This window comes from Stomoxys calcitrans, chromosome 2 (genome assembly GCF_963082655.1).
Source record: "Stomoxys calcitrans chromosome 2, idStoCalc2.1, whole genome shotgun sequence".
In the NCBI taxonomy this organism is placed as follows: domain Eukaryota; kingdom Metazoa; phylum Arthropoda; class Insecta; order Diptera; family Muscidae; genus Stomoxys; species Stomoxys calcitrans.
This window is the reverse complement of record NC_081553.1, coordinates 220,763,078-220,784,431: the sequence shown is the minus strand read 5'-3', so window position 1 is coordinate 220,784,431 and position 21,354 is coordinate 220,763,078. Positions and strand designations below refer to the sequence as shown.

The window sequence follows — 21,354 nt, the reverse complement described above, 5'->3', positions numbered from 1 at the left end:
CTGATGCACAACACACATTTTGTCCCCAATTCGGAAAGTGGGATACGGACCAGATACAGAAAAAAACCCTTAAAACATCAATGAAGCGCCACCATGTATCAAGGCTTTCTAGGGTTGCTCTCATATACTGCAATCCGCCATCAAGCCGATCAAAGTTTTACCAACACACACAAAGAGAATATGTGTGTACGCACACGCGTGGTTATACGTGTGCGTACATGAGCAGAGAATATGAGAGAAAGAAGATAATATCAAAGAGAATGCAAACAAAAATATGACATCTTAATACCGTCAAACATTGCCGCTGTCAAACATTGCTGTTAACAGTTGTTTGCGTGACACCGCCTTTTTAAATCCTCCTTGGGTTGCTCTATTGGAATAAACCATTTGTTTTTCTCTCCTTTTAGATTTTAAGTAACAAGAAGGAGACAAAACATAAGTAACTACAACGTTTTGATAAGTGCTCCTATTATTTTTTTCAATTGAATTTACTGAAAATCACATAACGAGTATCCGTGAATTATATGAGATATAATATCGAATTTAAGTTCACCGTTCAAAGTCCAACATGTCTACGAATATTCAGGTCCAGCCTTATACAGAGGTAATCATGTTTTCTTAGTCTTTTTGTGCAATACTATTTTAAGTTGTGCAATACTATTTTAAGTTGTTTAAGTTGATATGGTTGTCCCTATCATTTTTTCCTCCACTGTATGTATATCAGGTTACAAACACATTTGAACCGTATTTGGCAAGGTTGCTAGAAGCCGTTACATAAGCCGGAGACTTCAATGCTTAATGCGAAACAGAGAGATAACTATGCTCTTTATGTTAATGTTCTTTATGTTCTCACCATCTAATGATGATCGAGAGATTAAAGCTCTTCAACATAATCGATAACAGATTAACTGTTAATCTCTTATCGTTGATAGCAACATATAAATATCTTTTCAATATTATTTCAGCTGTTAATTGTTTCTTTGAAAATTTTCACTTGAAATGGAAAGCTGAAAGAAAAAACTTTCTCATACCTAAACAATAAAGAATATAATTGTTCTACAACATTGTGCTTGTGGTAAATAAAGTTGAAAACTTAGTTTTTAAGTGCCCAGAAAAAACAAAACTAAGAAGGCAAGCAAGCAACAACCATTTCACCATGCATTCTAAGAGTTCTTGTTGTTGTTGTTGTACGACTATTGAGAATGGTAAGCAAATCATTCGATTTGTTTCCATTCGATTCAATTGTTTGTTATTTGTTTACGTGGCCGGTTGGCTGTTTGTTTTTATATTCGATTTTTTTTTTCATTTCAATAAAAGAATTTATATGCGAGTGAATGAAAGTTAAATGATTTTCAATAAAGCAAAGAGACCAGGCATATTGGCTGAAGCATCCCCCAGATAGTAATGAAATACAAAAAAAAAAAAAAATAAAATACGAAAAGTTATCGAATGAATGTCTCTATTTTTGTTGTGTCAATTTAAATGCATTGATATCACAGCAGGGTTAGTTTGGTTTGTTACGTTTTGTTTTGTTTTTTTTTGGGTTTTTTTTTTTTTGAGTGGTCATCGTAACATTGACGTATGAGAGTATGCATGTATTTCCCCTGAAAGAACACGTTTGATGCCTCTAACAAGGTTGTCTTCATGCTGGTGATGGGGGTTATAAACTTTATTTTCTCAATCAAAATTCGATTGAGAACTTGCAAACAAATTTGTTTTCATTCATGTGAATACCAGGCAATAAGTTCACACGTGTGAAGGGTTTGGTATGCATATTGAATAATTTAACTTTAGCAATAAGAAGAGGATTATTGTTTTAAAGGTCTCAAAACTGGATTATTTTTTCAGGAAAATATAAAAAAAAAAACAAAATTAAACTGATACACAAAAATTTATTAAAAATAATTTTTTAAAAAAATTTTCAGCATTTTATTTCTGCAGAAAAACAAAGAAAAAATTCTATAGAAAAATCTTGCTTCTTAAAAAAATTGTAATTTTGTTTTTTTAGAAAACTTTTCTAAGTTATTTTACATAGAACTTTTTTATGATTTTTGTTTTTATTTTTTATAGAAAATTTTGCCAACATTTTTTTTCAATAGCAAAATTTTTCAGAATTTTGGTTTCAAACAATTTTTTAACTTTTATGTCTGTAGAAGAATTTTCAACATTTATCTCTCTTGGCCCCTTTTATGGGGCCAAGACTTTAAATTGAGATATCGGTCTACATGGCAGCTATATCAAAATCTGGACAGATTTTGGTCAAGTTGCAGAAAAATGTCGAAGAGCCTAACACAACGCACTGTCCCAAATTTCGGCGAAATCGGACAATAAATGCTCCTTTTATGGGCCCAAAACCTTAAATCAAGATATCGGTCTATATGGCAGCTATATTCAAATCTGGACAAATCTGGGCCAAATAGAGGAAAGACGTCGAAGAGCCTAACACAACTCACTGGCCCAAATTTCAGCGATTTCGGACAATAAATGCGCCTTTTATGGCTCAAAAACCTATATCGAGAGATCGGTCCATATGGCAGCTATATTCAAATCTGAACTGATCAGGGCAAAATTAAAGAAAGGCGTCGAAGGGTCTAAGACAACTCACTGTCTCAAATTTTAGCGATATTGGACAATAAATGCGCCTTTTATGGCCTCAAAACCTAAAACCGAGAGATCGGTCTATATGACAGCTATATCCAAATCTGAAATGATCTGGGCCAAATTGATGAATGAGGTCGAAGGGCCTAACGCAACTCACTGTCCCAAATTTCAGCATAATCGGATAATAAATATGGCTTTTATGGGCCTAGAACCCTAAATCGGCGGATCGGTCTATATGGGGGCTATATCAAGATATAGTCCGATATAGCCCATCTTCAAACTTATGGACAAAAAAAGAATCTGTGCAAAGTTTCAGCTCAATATCTCTATTTTTAAAGACTGTAGCGTGATTTGAACAGACAGACGGACGGACATGCCTAGATCGTCTTAGATTTTTACGCTGATCAAGAATATATATACTTTATACGGTCGGAAATGGATATTTCGATGTGTTGCAAATGGAATGACAAAATGAATATACCCCCATCCTTCGGTGGTGGGTATAAAAATTATTTAGTGTTTGTTTGTCTGTATGTTTGTTCCTTATAGACTCAAAAACGGAAGAACCGATTTTCATGAAATTTTCACAGATCCTTTGGTGAATATGCACAATGATCCTGTGGTGAATATAGGGTACCATATTTTTTGATATCTGAAGGGGGGCGGACCCTCCCGATCAGAAACGTCAGATCTCGATGATGGTTGGTGCAATTTAAGCGAAATTTTGTGTGCTCTCTTATAGTACCCTAAAAACAATAATTTGGCATCCAAATTTTGGCGAAGGGGGCCGCCCCACCCTAAAACCTACAAAATTTATATTAAGACCAATCACGACAATATGGGACTCAAAGAAAGGTATTTAGAATAAGAAAACGTATCTGATAACCTATTGACGCACCAGGAATTTGGGGGACCACCCCAACCCCCAAAACACCGATAAATCGAACATATTTAACGACCATGGCAATATGGGACTCAAATGAAAGGTATTTGCGAGTAGAATTCGCAAATGTTGAGTGTAGAACACCAACTCTTAAACCCCCCCCCCCCCCCCCCCCTATATTGTCCGATCTTCCGATTTAAACCTAAGGTTCTTAGAAGCCGCATTTATCGCCTAATTGCGCTGAAATTTGGCGCAGTAAATTATCTTAAGACTCTCGACATCCATATGGAATATGGTTCAGATTAGACAACATCTTAACATAGACCGATCTTCCGATTTATCGTCTAAGGCCCATAGAAGCCGCATTTTTTACCCGATTTTGCTGAAATTTGACACAGTAAGTTGTCTTAGGACCCTCGATATGTACATCGAATATGGTTTATATAAGACAATAAATTATATAACCCCTCTATTAACTGATTATCCAATTTATGGTATAAGGCCTATAGATGCCAGATTATTTACCCGATTTTGCTGAAATTTTGCCCAGTCAATTGTCTTAGGTTCCTCGATAGGAATATCGATTATGGTTCAGATTGGACGACATCTTTATATAGCCCCCTTATTGATCAATCTTCCGATTTAAGGTATAAGGCCCATATGGCATATGGTCCAGATCAGACAATATTTTGAGATAGCCCCCATATAGACAGATCTCGCGATTTACAGTCTAAGACCCATAGAAGCCGCAGTGACTGACCGATTTCGCTGCAATTCGGCCCCTTTGAGTTATCTTAGAATCCTCGATAGTCGTTTCGAATATGGTCTAGATCGGACAATATTTTGAGATAGCCCCCATATAGACCCACAGACTCCCGATTTAAGATCTAAGGCACATAGAAGCTGCATTCATTACCCGATTTCGTTGAAATTCAGCACATTGGGTTGTGCTAGGCTCCTCGATCTCCGTACCAAGTATCGGATATCGGACTATAGTTGGGTAGACCTGCCATATACACCGATTTCCAGATTTAGGGTCTATGGCGCATTTATTACCCGACTTCAATGAAATTTTATACAGTAAGTTGTGTTAGGCCCCTCGCCATCTGCACCAAGTATTGTTCAGATCGGACCAAATTTGGATATATCTGCTATGTCTATATAAAAGTTTCTAAATTTTTTTTCTATAAAAAATTTATTCAAAATTTATTAAAATTTTTTTCTATAAAAATTTTTTGAATTTTTTTTCTATAAAAAATTACTGAATTTTTTTTTTAAAAAATTATTAAAAATTTTTACTCCAATTAATAAAATATTGTAAAACAATTTTTATACAGAACTAGCTGGCTCAGTGTGCTTCGCTACACCCTAAAGCGTTTGCGCCACTCTTTGCACATGGTCCAAATTTTAAAATTAATTAAATCGATGCAACCATCTCCAAGTACTGGCGTTTTTTGTAAATTGGGGTTAGGGGGGGAGTCCGCCGCCTCGCGGATATCACAAAATGAAGTACCCTATTTTCACCAGGGAGGCCAAACTCTACCATTTAAGAAAATTTCATGCAAATCGTTTCATCCGTTTTTGAGTCTATTCCAATGAAACAAACAAACACTTTCATTTTTATATAATAGATTTTGTAAACATTTTATTTTTTAAACTTTTTAGTTACCTTAATAAAATTAAATTTTTTAAAGAGTTTTTATAATTTTTTTTTTTATGAAAATTTTTTTATAAATTTGTTTTTTTATGAAAATTTTGTCAAAATTGTATTTTTTGTTAAAATTTTATTTTTACAGAAAATTTTTTTTCATAGAAAAATTTGCAAACTTTAGTTTTTATAGATATCTTTATCAAATTTTTTTTTTATAGAAAATGTCAAATTTTACAGAAAATTATCAAATTATTATTAAAACTAACATCAAAATGTTGTAAAATTTTATTTACTTTATTTCATATATATTTTCTTTCTTTAGAATAGCTCTATTTTTCAATTTACAGCTTTTGACTTATGGCAACTCTGCCTAAAAAGTTTAAGGAACTATACTTTCCCCAAATGCTGTAGCAGGCCTGAATTACTCCCCAAAATGTGAATAGTTTGTTATGTTTTTTTACTCATTCTGACACTCTCCCTTCCTCTTTATAAGCATTATAAATTTCTATAAACACCCACACACTGTACACGAGTTATGTGTATGAGTGTGGGTATGGTGAAGGGGCGAATAGTATGGTAGTTAGCATGTGTGAAATAATGACACCCTTGTTTGAGGCTTCTATTTACTTTGTGCGCAGTTTTGTAGCTTTATGTGGAAAACGTTATGGCTTACCATTTACACAAAAGGCTAATTGTGCCTGGAATCAAGACACACTATTTGTCAGGATATTAACAATGAAATATGATAGTGCTTATGTATGTATGTAGGCTTCAAATGCATCCTTTTGTTATACATATGTGGTTGGAAGATACTTTTTTTAATGGTTTGCTTTGTTATCTAGAAATGCCAAATGTCCTTACAATTAGTTAAGGTTAATTGCTTTCTTTGGGCGGTAGGTTGTTCATGAGAAATTCGAAAAAGTTAATGAACAAATGTTGGAACTTTACCTAATGCATAACAAGAGGGTTTCGTATTTCAAAATATTCGAATACATATTTTCATCAGATAACTATGATGTGGTCTCTAAAAGCTACCTTAAATTCGAATCGAGAATGGCCCAAAGACATTTCATTGTTTTAGAACAGTGACGGGCAAATACACATACACTATTGCACATATTTGTGTACGTGTACAAGAGCTTAAGCCCATGGGCTTGGCAAGATTACGCACACTATGCTGCTTTAAGAATATATCTGCCAATCTAACTCATAAACTTTAAGATTTCTTTACAATCCGATTTCTTTTTTGCTACGTCAATGTTTTACAAATTAAACTTTTCCTCATCAATGCTTCCTTGTTTCCCTTTTTCTTTTCACAATCAAAGTAACAAAAAAGACTAACTAAGATTACTTGTGTCTGTCATAATGAGCACATGTGTGCTTCGACAAGTAGGTTATGGTTGTATTAAAGGGAAACTAAAACCCAAATAACCTCTAACTGAAATTAAAAGTGCTCTCAGACACATATGTGTGCATTGAATCAATATAAACCGTATGTGTGCAGCATGCCCACGTGTATGCAAATGTATGTATGTTTGTATGGTGGTGTTGTCAAGTATTATGAAGTTTGAGATTAAATCTCATCACTATGACAAAATGTTCACAACGCCATGGTAAGATTGAGAAACAGAGAGAGTGGAAGAAGGGTAAAGTGATGTATATAAAGAAATTTTTGTTACTAGAGATGTAGTTAATTAGAGATGCCAACTTAGAAAATAGAAATAAAAGAAATAAAGGTAATAGTTGGAAAGGACAAAGAAATGTCAATTTAAACAAAATAATAAAAAATAAATAAAAATACAAAACATAATTAAAATGGAAAAATAAATGATTAAAAAATAAATAAAAAGCAGAAAAAAACATTTATAAAAATTTTTTATACAGAATGTAGTTACAAGAGATGTAGTTAATTAGAGATGCCAACTTCGAAAATAGAAATAAAGCCTTCGGCAATAGTTAGAAAGGAAAAAGGAATGTCTATTTAATGATAAAATAGAATAAAAAAATAAAATAACAAAAAATCAAAACACATAGACATATTTAAAATAGAAAAAAAAATTATTAAAAAATAAATTTAAAACAGAAAAAAAAAATGAAAAAAATATAAACTGTTTTTACAGAGATGTAGTTAATAAGAGATGCCAAATTAGAAAATAAAAATAAAGCCTTTGGTAATAGTTGAAAAGGACAAAAGAGTGTCTATTTAATGATAAAATAGAATAAAAAAAATAAAATAAAAAAATCAAAACACATAGACATATTTAAAATAGAAAAAATTATTAAAAAATAAATTAAAAACAGAAAACAATAAAAAATATATAAGCTGTTTTTACAGAGATGTAGTTAATTAGAGATGCAAAATTAGAAAATAAAAATAAAGCCTTTGGTAATAGTTGGAAAGGACAAAGGAATATCTATTTAAATGATAAAATAGAATAAAAAAACAAAAATATTAACAAATTAAAACACATAGACATATTTATAATAGAAAAAAATTATTAAAAAATAAATTAAAAACAGAAAACAATAAAAAATGTTTTTACAGAGATGAAGTTAATTAGAGATGCCAAATTAGAAAATAGAAATAAAGTCTTTAGTAATAGTTGGAAAGGACAAAGGAATATCTATTTAAAGTACAAAAATGAATAAATAAAAAATAAATAATAACACCAAAAATATTTTGAATACAAAAAAACCAGACAAAAAAAAATAGGAAGAATATAATAAATAAAAAAAAATTAATAATAACTAAAGCAAAATTAAAGAAATGAGAAAAGAAAATCAAAAAGGAAAACTTAAAAAAGAAACAAATTTAAACCACTAAGGAAAGGCAAAAGTCGGGCGATGCCGACTGTATAATACCCTACACGAACCCTATTAGTACAAAGTAGCAGATATATTCAATTCGGAATCCATTTTTATGGATCTCGGTGCATCTTTTTATATGGGTTGTTAAACAACCCGCATCAAATTTCGAGCAAAGCAAATATGTTCAAACTTTAATAACTACGGTTAACAAATGACAACATTATTGCATATTACCCAAAATCTGACGAATTTATATATGTGGGAGCTACATCTTTATCTGAACCGGTTTTAATCAAACTTCTTAGACATTATTGTAGACATCAAGGAAAGCGTTGTGCACAATTTTGGCAAGATTAGTAAAAAAAAACGCTTGCAGTGGCTCCAGAAGTAAAAATCGAGTGTTATACATACATGACAGCCATATATTAATCTGAACCGATTTTTATGAAATTCACCTGTAATATTAAGAGTCATAAGAAAATCCTCCCTGCCAAATTTCCAAAGAATTGTTAATCGATTCTTTGGAAATTTGGCACTTTTTTGCAATATTTCTCAAAATCGGACGAACATATATATGGGCGCTATATCTAGATCTGAACCGATTTTGAGCAAACTTCTCGGATATTGTGGTAGTTGTCGAGGAAATCATTGTACAAAATTTTGGCAATGTTGGTCAATAAATGGGCTTGCTTTGGCTCCAGGAGTGAAAATCGGCGGTATATATATATATGAGAGCTATATCTAAATCTGAACCGATTTCTATGAAAATCACCAGTAATGTCGAGAGTCGAGAGAAAATCCTTACCGCCAAATTTCGAGAGAATTGGTTAACAAGTAACCATTTTATTGCATTATTACTGCAATATGGACAAACATATTGTATATATATATATCCAAATCTGAACCGATTTTTTCCAATTTCAATAGAAATAAAAACAAATTAAAAATGTAAAAAAATAATAAAGAAAAAGCAAAAAAAAAAAATAGAATATATTAAAAAAATATATAAAAATATTTACTTATTAAAATAAAAATAAATTTACTATATAATAAAATTTCAATTAAGGAGCTAAAGAAGTTATATGTATATGGGGCAAGGCTTATAAGGCAGTTATATCTATTTATGGGTTTATATAAATCGTATTTGGCATATTTCCCCCAACCCAATGTGATGGGTTTTGTAAATAAAAAAATCTCATTACGACATCTCTGTTATGAAATGTTAGAGCATAGCCCTGTTCATAGATTTCGTTTTTCTAGAACAATGTCCTTTACATGAACTTTGTCTATGTAACCTCTGTGCATATTACAAAATAAATCAACAAACTCATATACATGGATACATACATGAACATATACACGCCTACACTTATAAAAGATTTTGCAACATGCATCAGAAAATATGGTTTTGTTTAAAATACAGAATGCATTCATATTTTTGCACGTAGCATATAAAAGCGAAATAGGCATCACGAACCAATGCCTTGCTTCCTTGATAAAGACTATAAGAGAGCATGCAATAACCTAGCATTGAATGTAGTGAACAATGAAATATAAGATGCAATTTTAAAGTGTAAAGCTTTTGGCTTTACTGACCATAGCTATTGTTTATGTTTTGTTTCAACATTGAATAGAAATAACCTTTACCTTACATGGTGTGACTACAAAATAAAACAGCTTAAAGGGCAAAAATATAAACTATGGAACTTGAATATATGAATTTATTTAAACACATTTAACTAAACAACAACAAGCCGATTACTGGCTAAGGTTTATGTCCATAGCGGCATGGGGCGGATTAATATCCGCAACCTATTTTGAACCTAACCTAAGCTATATACATGTATTTACGACCTTGTTTGACATATATATTTCCTTTATATAATTGTCAAATAAACCTATATTAAGGCTTTACAAAGTTTTTTGAATAAGGCTGTTATAATTTTATTTTTTTAATGTCAATATGTATTTAACTTTTTTATATCGGGTCCTTACCACCCAAAACAAGTAAGCGAGAAAGTGGTTGAATTCTTGTTTTTTTACATACCCAACTTCCCTATAAACTCTACACCGATATTGCAAACCGTTATTATTTTATACCACTTGCAAATTTAGCATTTCTTTTGTATTTATGTTAAAGTGAATTTATTAAAAGGCTTCTACTGTAAAGTTTGATTTTCGTTACTTTCCTCTTTTTGGTGGTAAGGATAACGGTTATGTTGATCACACATTTACAGATTTTATGTTAACTTTATTTAGGTTAAATGTTTGCAACGCTGTTAACTTTAGTTGATATGGGACGATAGAGTTCTCCTTACTCCAAATTACTGCTGTTAACATTTTTAAACTCTCTACTACTCTCTCTCTCTACTTTCAATGAAGTCATTATTATTTCAGCAATGTTAAAATACACACACACACACACTTAATCAACAGCGTTGTAACTGTTATTATGATACCCATAACACAGTACTGAAAACCTCTGTTAAGAAGCTCATTTTCTCATCTTACTACATTATAATGCAAACACATAGATCTATGTTATTGATAATGTTAGCGTTAGTCTTCTCAACATGCGAGAGACCATGATGTAATGCTCATGCTCTTTATCTTACACAATACAGTGCTAACAAAGTGTTAACATGCTCTATCTCACTACATTGTACTACAGATACAGTGATATCATATTAATATGTATGTTCTCATCAAGCGAGCGATCATGGTATTGGTGGTTCATTAAGCTGAAAAGCTTAATGTTTTGATGCTTGGTCAGTGGGTATGCTCTGTACTCTTGTTACGGTGGTTAAATAGTGTTGGCCTATCTTATATTTAATAAAAAAGCGCCATTTGCTCTTGCTGTCACTTGAATTTTAACATAAGGCGAACAGTCAGTGATGGCGAGGTTACGTAGATGATATATCGAGTATAAATGCATCACTGGGCTTAGGGTCTATTTAGAAAGAAGAAAAGCGGAACTGACATGTTCTCGGAAATAATTTTTAATATTGTGAGACAAAATCCAAATTTTTAATTTTAATCGAATTTTCACATAAAAATTGGTTTTCATCGAATTTTTATCAAAAATTTGATATATATTTTATATTTTGATATATTTTTGATTTTTATTGATTTTTTGTGGAAAATTTGATTTTCTACCGATTTTCTAAAATATTTTGATTTTTATCTAAAAATTTTGCTATTTTTTTTGTGAAAAATTTGTTGTTCATCTAATTTTCAGAAAAATTTTATATTTAAAGAAAATTTGATATTTATCGAATTTTTATAAAAAATTGGTAATTAGTAAAATATCATAAAAAATTTGATTTTTATCTTTGAAGTAATCGACTGATTTTAATCGAATTTGTGTAGGAAATTGTTTTAATCGAATTTTTGTGGAAAATTTTTACAGAAAATAAAATTGTTATCGAATTTTCACAGAAAACTCGATTTAAATCAATTTTTATAGATTAGCTTTTTATCGAATTTTTATAGCAATTTTTTTTTAACGAATTTTTATAAAAAGTTAGATTTATAGAAAATTTGATTTTATCGAATTTTCATAGACAATTTGATATTTATCGAATTTTCATAGACAATTTGATATTTATCGAATTTTAATAGATAATTTGATATATATCGATTTTCGTAGAAAATTTGATTTTTATCGAATTTTCATAAAAAATTGATATTTATCGAATTTTCATAGACAATTTGATATTTATCGAATTTTCATAAAAAATATGATATATTGGGTTGCCCAAAAAGTAATTGCGGATTTTTTAAAAGAAAGTAAATGCATTTTTAATAAAACTTAGAATGAACTTTAATCAAATATACTTTTTTTACACTTTTTTTCTAAAGCAAGCTAAAAGTAACAGCTGATAACTGACAAAAGAAAGAATGCAATTACAGAGTCACAAGCAGTGAAAAATTTTGTCAACGCCGACTATATGAAAAATCCGCAATTACTTTTTGGGCAACCCAATATATCGATTTTCGTAGAAAATTTGACTTTTATCGAATTTTCGTAAAATTTTGATTTTTATCGAATTTTTTTAGAAAATTTGATATTTATCCAATTTTCATAAAAAATTTGATATATATCGATTTTCGTAGAAAATTTGATTTTATTCGAATTTTTATAAAAAATTTATATTTATCGAATTTTCATAAAAAATTTGATATTTATCAAAGATTTGATATTTATCAAATTTTCATAGAAAATTTGATTTTTTATCGAATTTTCATAGAAAATTTGATATTTATCGAATTTACAGAGAAAAACTGATATTTATCAAATTTTCATAGAAAATTTGTTTTTAATCGAATTTGTATAGAAAATTTGATATTTATCGAATGTTCATACAAAATTCAATATTTATCGAATTTTCATAGAAAATTTGTTATTTACCGAATTTTCATAGAAAATTTGTTATTTACCGAATTTTCATAGAAAATTGACATTTATCGAATTTTCATAGAAAATTTGATATTTGCTGATATATCATAGAAAATTTAATATTTGCTGACTCAATTTTTATAGACAATTACATTTTAGAATTTACATAGAAAATTTGATATTTATCGAATTTTCATAGAAATTTTATATTTATCGAATTTTCATAGAAAATTTGATATTTATCGAATTGTCATAGAAAATTTGATGTTTATCGAATTTTCATAGAAAATTTGATATTTATCGAATTTTCATAGAAAATTATATTTTTATCGAATTTTCAAAGAAAATTAGATTTTTATCAAATTTTCAAAGAAAATTAGATTTTTATCGAATTTTCAAAGAAAATTAGATATTTATTGAAATTCATAGAAAATTTGATATTTATCGAATTTTCATAGTGTTTATGCCGCATACCTTCGCCGTTTAGTGTTAAGTCAAATGAATTTTCATATCCAGATGTCACTTTTCATCTTAGATAAGGCTAAAAAGTAGTTGCGTTAAGTTTACTACTTGTTCTTTGGTATTAGCTCACCGAGTGATTTCTCGTTCATTCAATTTGTTACCATCGAATAATAAAGTTAAAAGTCATCGTCTACTTAACCATAAATTTCTACGTTTTCTTAAAGAGGAACCATTTTGGTAAGGCTAAGCAACCGAACTCTCCCTCGTGGCTTACTGAAACCTGATTTCGTTTGTTTTTCGTATTTCTTTCTGCTTTTTAATTCCATATCACCGACATTGAATGGATATATTTCCGAGATTTAACCAAATCTACCATCTTTTAGGAAATCCAAATTTTTGCCAGTTTCTAATTCCTAAGTTCAGCCAAATATTCTACATGGTCCTTCGAGCCGGATTTGGAAAGCCTAAAAGAAATTTTTCATCCACAATTGCAATTTCGTTTAAGCAGAAATAAAATCGAATCCAGGTATGTTCGGCTAATGAGAAACTATTTTCGTATAAAAGTAGAGGGACAGAAGTTACGTAACGTGTTTTTCCTCACAAAGTTCCTTTTCTGCGGAGACAGGTGTTAAATGGTGCATTTAACATAGAAGTCCAAAAAAGAAAAAAAAAAAAAAAATCTAAATGAGACTACATATGTGCTCTTAGATAGCAACAACATTTATATTCCAATAATTTGGTACAATTGCTCGTACATTGTGTAAGGCGAAAATAAACTTCCAATCTCTTTGTTGGGCATCGATTTAACATACCCAGTGGTGAGAATCCCATTCCTCTTCAATCTATTTGATTCGGCACTTTAATTGGGAATATCAATGCTAATTTTTGCCTGTTTTGTTGACATACGCGTCAATCGTTGGTCAAGATCTGCTACAGCACTGCTCCATAATAGATAGCAACAGCGAATTGATATAGCAGTCGTGAGCAGCGGTAGCACAGTTTCGTTTTTGTTTTGATTCAGCTGACTATTAAAACAGGTTCCCTTCCATAGGGATTTATAACACTCCATTATGGGTACCGTTTATGTATTCATGATAATCAGATCATAAAATTGAAGGAGAAGTAAAATATCAAAAGGGCAGTGTGTTGTCGGAAGCCATATCCACTTACATCGTTTTTATACTGTCATTATTTTGCCTTTGTTCGCCCTATTTGTCATTACTGATATTGTTGATCAAAGCAACGTGTGTGAATTAAATATAGAAAAGTTAGAAAGTGCTACTTGCTACATTTATCGATTTTTGAAACTGCGGACTATAAAGAGTAAATTTCATTGCTGAACGAGATACGTCAGAGGACCTTAGTTTTTGTGTTTATTTTTGGTTGAACACAACATAGAGACAAAAGTATTTTGGCGATATATACTTTGGGAAGAATTCCAAAAGAGGCTGGATCATAAAGACACCATCAGTTAGAAGACGGCATTAAGGGCAGTGAAGAAGCCTTAACCTCTATAATCCTACACCAAGTTCATGGCCCAGAAGGAGAAAAGAACATCAAGGAAGAATACCAAATTTGAACCAAATTCTGGGGATTAATGCAGGTATTTTGTGAGATAATAAAAGTGAAGTCGAGCTAAACTATATTAGATCAGATTCGTGAATGGTCTTTAGTTTTTGTTGTTCCTACGATAATTTTTTTGGATTTCCGATACGAGTTGCATCATTTGTAGACTATTTTTTTCGTTCATTTTTTCTTAAAAATTATTAAATTTACCATTGAATTACCCTGCCATAAACGAAATTTTCCTTCTAGTCCATTGTACGGATACAACTTATGTGAGAATATTCCACATGGCTGCATTTGTGGTCTTCGATTTTCAATCCAATTGCGTTTGCCCACATATGAAATGTTTTTCTAATTGAGGTTAAATTTTGGAGTATATTTTGAATTTTGTTTTTGCTCCAAAAGGGCAGGAAGTTGATTGGATCGAAGTTTTGAATTCATTCGTTTTACATTTAATTTTCTTATACTCTTTTTGAACGGGGTTTACAGATATTTTTCTAATATTGATATATATGTTCGTTGAGATTCTGAGGTTTGGACTATTGTGTGGTCAGAATGTCCGCTTTGACAAGGTTTACGCAAATATCTGACGCTTTGATTATTTTCAACGCCGATATTTGCGGAGAATCTCTCAACAATTCTTCAGTCTACTCTTTGGAGGTACATAAGGAAGAACTGCGAGATATTTGGCAGAGAATGAAACCCACGTATGAGGAAAGTGTTCAGGAACTAATGGCTTCTGCGGACGAGAATAGCAAAGCTGATCTTGAGACTATTCGAGCCCGGTACCACAGCACTTACACTACATATGTCGATTCTGTAGCTAAGATAAGTGCCTGTATAGAATCCAAACGGGCGTCGATATCCAATCCAATTCCGATGAATACATCTTCCGTCCGAGATGAATATCCGTCAGTTCATTTACCACCGTGTGACACAGAGCTCTTTCACGGAGATTATCTAGCTTGGCCGACCTTCCGAGACTTGTTTACGGCCATCTATATAAAGAATTCGAGGCTTTCACCGGTGGAAAAGCTTTTCCATTTGAATAATAAAACGCGAGATGAAGCCAGGGATATTGTCCGCAAAGCCCCATTGACCAATGAGGGCTTTGATATTGCCTGGAAAGCTCTGCAAGTTCGGTATGAAAACAGGAGGTTGCTTATAAATAGCCAACTGAAGGTTTTGTTTAGCCTTCAAAGAATATCTGTCGAATCCGGAGACTCCATAAAGGAGATTCAAAATTCCATCAACAGCATACTATCTGCTCTGAAACTCTACCAGATCGAGATACAAAGTTGGGACCCTATTTTCGTCTACCTATGTAGCACTCGACTTCCCGAAAATACCCTTTCATTATGGGAGCAGTCTGTCAATAACAAGACAGAATGTCCGTCCTGGAAGGACCTTGATTCCTTCCTCACTAGCCGATACCAAACGTTGGAGACGGTTCGAAATTTAAGTGATCAGCCTTCCACTTCTAAATCGAGCGAACCTCCCAAAGTTAATGTCAAACTATCCGGTCAGAAACGGGTTAATTCTTATCAGAACAGCTTAGCTCTTCCTCCTTGTAAACTTTGTCCAGACGTATCACATACAATCCGAGTGTGCCCAAAGTTTATAAGCATGTGCTACAACGACAAGTTGGCTTTTATAAAGAAGATAAAGCTATGCTTGAATTGCTTTTCGAAGGGACATGTGGTAAAAGATTGCAAAAGTGCATTTAATTGTTCGAAATGTCAACGAAGACATAATACCTTGCTTTGCAATACAGGAACTGAATCGGGTAACCAATGTATCACCGCTCCAAATACACCAGTTCTACAGTCCACATCCGAAGATACGCCCCAAATTTCTAGCGGTGTGACAATTCAGTCTTGTGCTGCTACCACATCCAGAAAGGTTCTCCTTGGTACAGCAATTATTCACATCCTTCATAGAGGTGAGATATTTAAAGCAAGGGCTGTATTCGATTCTGGTTCAGAAGCTTCGTTCATTTCTGAACACCTTTTCAACCTTCTTCGACTTAATAGCAAAAGGATATCCGCCCAGATCTCCGGGCTGAATGGGTGTGTGTCCGCATGTTCACAGAAAATATGCGACTTATGTTTAAGTTCACCCATAGACTCCGGAATTTTCATAAATGCTTCCGCAATCGTTCTTCCCCGACTGACATCTTCATTGCCCACCTTTACGGCTGATAGCGACATGTTTTCCCGTTTACCGGACATTCGTCTGGCGGATCCTGATTTCTTTCGAACATCATACATTGATATTCTGATCGGGGCAGACTTAATTCCTCAGGTAATGCTTGGTGGGGTAAGACACAAGGTTTGTGGAACACTGATGGCTCAAGAGACAGTGTTCGGATGGATTTTGACAGGGCCTGTTGCTTCTGATAATATTTCCTCCTTTCGAACAACGGTCTCCTACTTTAACGAGTTAGCGCTCGATGAGAGGATATCCAAATTTTTTGAGATGGAAGATATTCCTAAACGAAAACACATGTCGGATGATGACAAATACTGTGAAGAGTACTTTGCTGAGTCCACGCGAAGGGGCCCAACGGGCCGATATGTTGTATCATTGCCATTCAAGAAAGAGTTTGGAAATACTTTGAGACTAGGTCCGTCGAAGAGGAATGTAACGGCCCAATATTTTCGGAACGAGAATCGTTTGATTAGAACACCAGATCTGAAGGTACAATATGACAAAGTGCTCAAGGAATACTTGGAACTTGGCCATATGAAAGAGGTTCCGTCAAATCCTTCCCAAGATGATTCCAGATATTTCCTTCCACATCATGCTGTGGTTCGCCCTGACAGCGTGACTACGAAGGTCCGCGTCGTCTTCAATGCTTCGAATCCAACTTCGAATGGTGTAAGCTTGAACGACGTCCTTTACTGCGGACCGTCCCTCCAACTTGACCTGACTAGTTTGCTTCTCCAATGGCGCTTTTACAAAATCGTCTTTAACAGCGATATTGAAAAGATGTACCGCCAGATTTCCGTTAATCCTAGCCACACACCCTTCCAGCGTATAATCTTTAGGGATGATCCAAACGACAACCTCCACGAATATGAGCTCCAAACGGTTACGTTTGGATTGAATTGCGCCCCATATCTCGCACTTCGTACAATTCAACAGCTAGCCACTGACATTAAGGATGTTTATCCGCTAGCTAGTCATGTTTTAATGTCGTGTATGTACGTAGATGATGTTATGGCAGGAGGCCATGACGTGTCATCAGCCATTAAGGTCCAGACAGAACTGACTGCTGCCCTGGAATCCGCTGGATTCGCATTGAGGAAATGGACCTCCAATTCATCCGAATTCCTTGCTTCCATTCCTAGGGAACATTTACTCAATGAAGATTTCCTACAGTTTAATGACAATAGCACGGCTAAAACTTTGGGCGTAAGGTGGAACGCCAGATATGATTATTTCTATTTTTCTGCCAAAGCCATCAGGCCTAATGAGAGGCCTACTAAGAGGTTCATTTTATCCGAGATATCTAAACTGTTTGATCCCGCTGGCTGGCTTTGTCCATATATTGTACTAGCCAAACTATTAATGCGAGATATATGGGCCTCCAATACCGACTGGGACAGCCCAGTTCCGACACATTTATTGACTAATTGGTTAGATTTCTTGGCCAATTATTCTGATATAAATGACCTCCGTATTTCCCGTTGGGTACAATACACACCCGACTGCGAGGTGCAACTGCATGGCTTCTGTGACGCCTCCGAGAAGGCATATGCCGCTACCATTTATTCACGCACCATCGATTCCAATGGCAATATAAATACCTATTTACTCGTGGCAAAGTCCAGGGTATCTCCTTTGAAAACCGTTTCGATCCCAAGGCTAGAACTTTGCGCCGCACTTTTACTTGCCGAGACGATTGAGGCATTGATGCAGGTTTTCCCTATTCCGAATACGAAAATCTTTTGCTGGTCGGATTCCATGATTGTCCTAGCATGGTTGAAGAAACCTGCATTCCTTTGGAAAACGTTCATAGCCAATCGGGTTTCCAAAATTTCCGAGATTATCAGTGGGGACAATTGGTCCCATGTGGAATCTAGACACAATCCTGCAGACATTGCCTCTCGGGGTGCTTATCCGAAAGAGCTTTCCGGTAATTGTACATGGTGGTGTGGACCGCCATGGTTGCAACTTCCTCCAAGTTTGTGGCCAATACCAAGTTCGGTCCAGATTGACGAAACTCTAATGGAGGTTCGCCAAGTTCAAAATAATTTCGCGTACTTTCCGAATTTCGAAGACCTTCTTGACCGATTTTCTTGCCTAGGAAGGGCGCTCCGAGTAATGTCATACGTGTACCGATTTATTGCCAGTCTGAAGGGCAGTAGGGCTTCAAATGACAGTATTCATTCTGAGGGAGATGTCATCGAGACGACTAGAAATTCGATAATTAAGTTGGCGCAAATGCACCAATATCCAAACGAATATCGCAAACTTTCTCAGAAGGAGCTAATACCCACCTCTAGTTCACTTTCTAATCTCAATCCCTTTATAGACAAGAATGGTCTCATGCGGGTTTGTAGCCGTATCGCTGGGTCAGAAAGCTTAACTTATGACGAAAAATATCCGATTATACTTCCATACCACAGTACGTTTTCCAGGCTTTTACTACGTTTCATTCATACCATAACATTACATGGCGGAAACAATCTGATGCTTCGTATGCTACGGCTCCAATTCTGGATGCCTAGAGCTAAGAATCTCATCAAATCTACCGTTCACAATTGCAAGATTTGCGTTATTGCTAAGCATAAGTTGCAAAAGCAATTGATGGGAACCCTTCCTCCAGAGCGGACAACACTATCCCGCCCCTTTACGAATACGGGGTTAGACTTTGCAGGCCCCTTCGAGATAAAGGCATATACAGGGCGTTCTTGCAAAACTACAAAGGGATATGTGTGTATCTTTGTCTGCTTCGCCACGAGAGCAATCCATCTCGAGTTCACTACTTCCCTTTCCACTGCAGCATTTCTAGCTTCCTTTCACAGATTCGTGTCACGACGAGGGTGTCCACGTAATCTATATTCAGACAATGGTACCACCTTCGTGGGCGCTTCTAAAGAAATCTCTCAGAATTTTCTTCGCTGTTCCCGCGATTCAATATCCGCAAATTTTTCGTACCAGAGTATAACATGGCACTTTATACCCCCGGGAGCTCCTCACATGGGAGGACTCTGGGAAGCCGGGGTAAAAAGTTTTAAGCTACATTTCCGTAAAATGGCTGGCAATCATAAATTTACTCTGGAAGAGTTCGCTACAATTCTAGCCCGAATTGAAGCCTGCTTAAATTCCAGGCCAATTTCTCCGGTATCTGAGGATCCAAATGACCTATTGGCATTGACGCCTGGTCACTTTCTTACCGGTGGTCCGATCCTCTCCATTGCCGAACCATCGGAGTCCGATGGCAATCTTTCCGTTTTAAACCGTTGGCGTCGAGTAAGGGCTCTATGCCAACAATTTAGCATCCGATGGAAACATGAATATATCAAAGAAATTCATAAACGTATGAAATGGCAAACCCCTCAGAAGAACTTAGAAGTTGGCTCTATGGTCGTTATTCGAGATGATTGTTTACCCCCAAATGAGTGGAGACTGGGTAGAGTTTCTAAAATTTATACTGGGAAAGACCATTTGGTAAGAGTGGCCGATATTGTCACGACAAGGGGTATAATCACTCGTCCGATAGTGAAAATTGTTCTCCTCCCTCCTTGCTAAATTTTATTACAATATATCCTTATTTAATTTCAGTATGCCTTCGATAAAATGTAAAGTGTCCAAAGGACGTCGCACCAAGTTCAGCTTTAATTGCAGATTGTGTAAGGGCAACCATGGGCTGCGAAAATGCCAGAAATTTCTCTGCATGACCGTCGATAAACGTTTGCATGCAGTTATAGCTAATAACTACTGTCCCAATTGCTTGGCCCATACGCATTCATCCGGAAAATGTTTTTCTAGCTTAGGATGCAAACATTGTGGAGGCAGTCATCATTCCTATTTGCATATCCACTCCGAGAAACACGACAACCAAAAAACAGAAGCCAAGGATAACTATCAAAAACCCAAACGTTCAACAACAACCCAACATAAACGTCCAACAACAACAACCATATCTCAAGCCGTGAGCCTTGAAACACTTACCAGTCCCCATACAACTAATCTTTTCCCAACGGCCGTGGTAGATGTACTCCATGGCAAGAAAAAGCACTCGGTCAGAGCCGTAATAGATCCATGCACATCTATTAGCAAAATTTCACAGCGATTGATAGAGAAAATTGGGCTAACTACTACTACTCTTGGCAGCGAAACTATCTGCCCTGTCGCGATCCATTCCAAATGTATCACCAACAGGTTATTAGAAACCATGATGACTGTGAACCATCGCATATCTATGGACACCCCAAAAAGATCAATTCCAGCAACAACTGCAGACAAGTTCCCAAACATGAAGTTGGCGGATCCCCATTTTTATCAAAGTGGACCATTCGACATCGTTTTTGGATCCGACTTATACGCCAAGATAATTCTACCAGGTCTTCTACCAAGCAATGCCGGGCTTCCCGTTGCAACTAATACTATATTTGGATGGGTTTTGTCTGGATCGTGCTCAGCTTAGTAGCCTATTTTATTATAAACATTTGAAATATCAAATATGAATTATACAATTTATTATGAATTCCTTTAGAAAATAAGGCAACTTTTTAATATTTGCATTACTGCAAGAGGGGCCGGAATGTTTATGCCGCATACCTTCGCCGTTTAGTGTTAAGTCAAATGAATTTTCATATCCAGATGTCACTTTTCATCTTAGATAAGGCTAAAAAGTAGTTGCGTTAAGTTTACTACTTGTTCTTTGGTATTAGCTCACCGAGTGATTTCTCGTTCATTCAATTTGTTACCATCGAATAATAAAGTTAAAAGTCATCGTCTACTTAACCATAA

General features: G+C 34.4%; 2 protein-coding genes across 2 annotated transcripts in view; one reads left to right on the top strand and one right to left on the bottom strand.

Moving 5' to 3' along the window:
- The window catches only part of LOC106089212 (exocyst complex component 4), a 69,563-nt gene that overhangs the window by 36,506 nt on the left and 11,703 nt on the right, over window positions 1-21,354 (bottom strand). The gene's annotated exons all lie outside the window — the stretch shown is intronic.
- On the top strand, window positions 13,842-21,240 carry LOC131995029 (uncharacterized). Its single transcript, XM_059362606.1, has 2 exons — window positions 13,842-14,407; window positions 20,164-21,240. Exon 2 carries the CDS (start codon window positions 20,165-20,167, stop codon window positions 21,026-21,028), a length of 864 nt encoding a protein of 287 aa, XP_059218589.1. The 5' UTR covers window positions 13,842-14,407; window position 20,164; the 3' UTR covers window positions 21,029-21,240.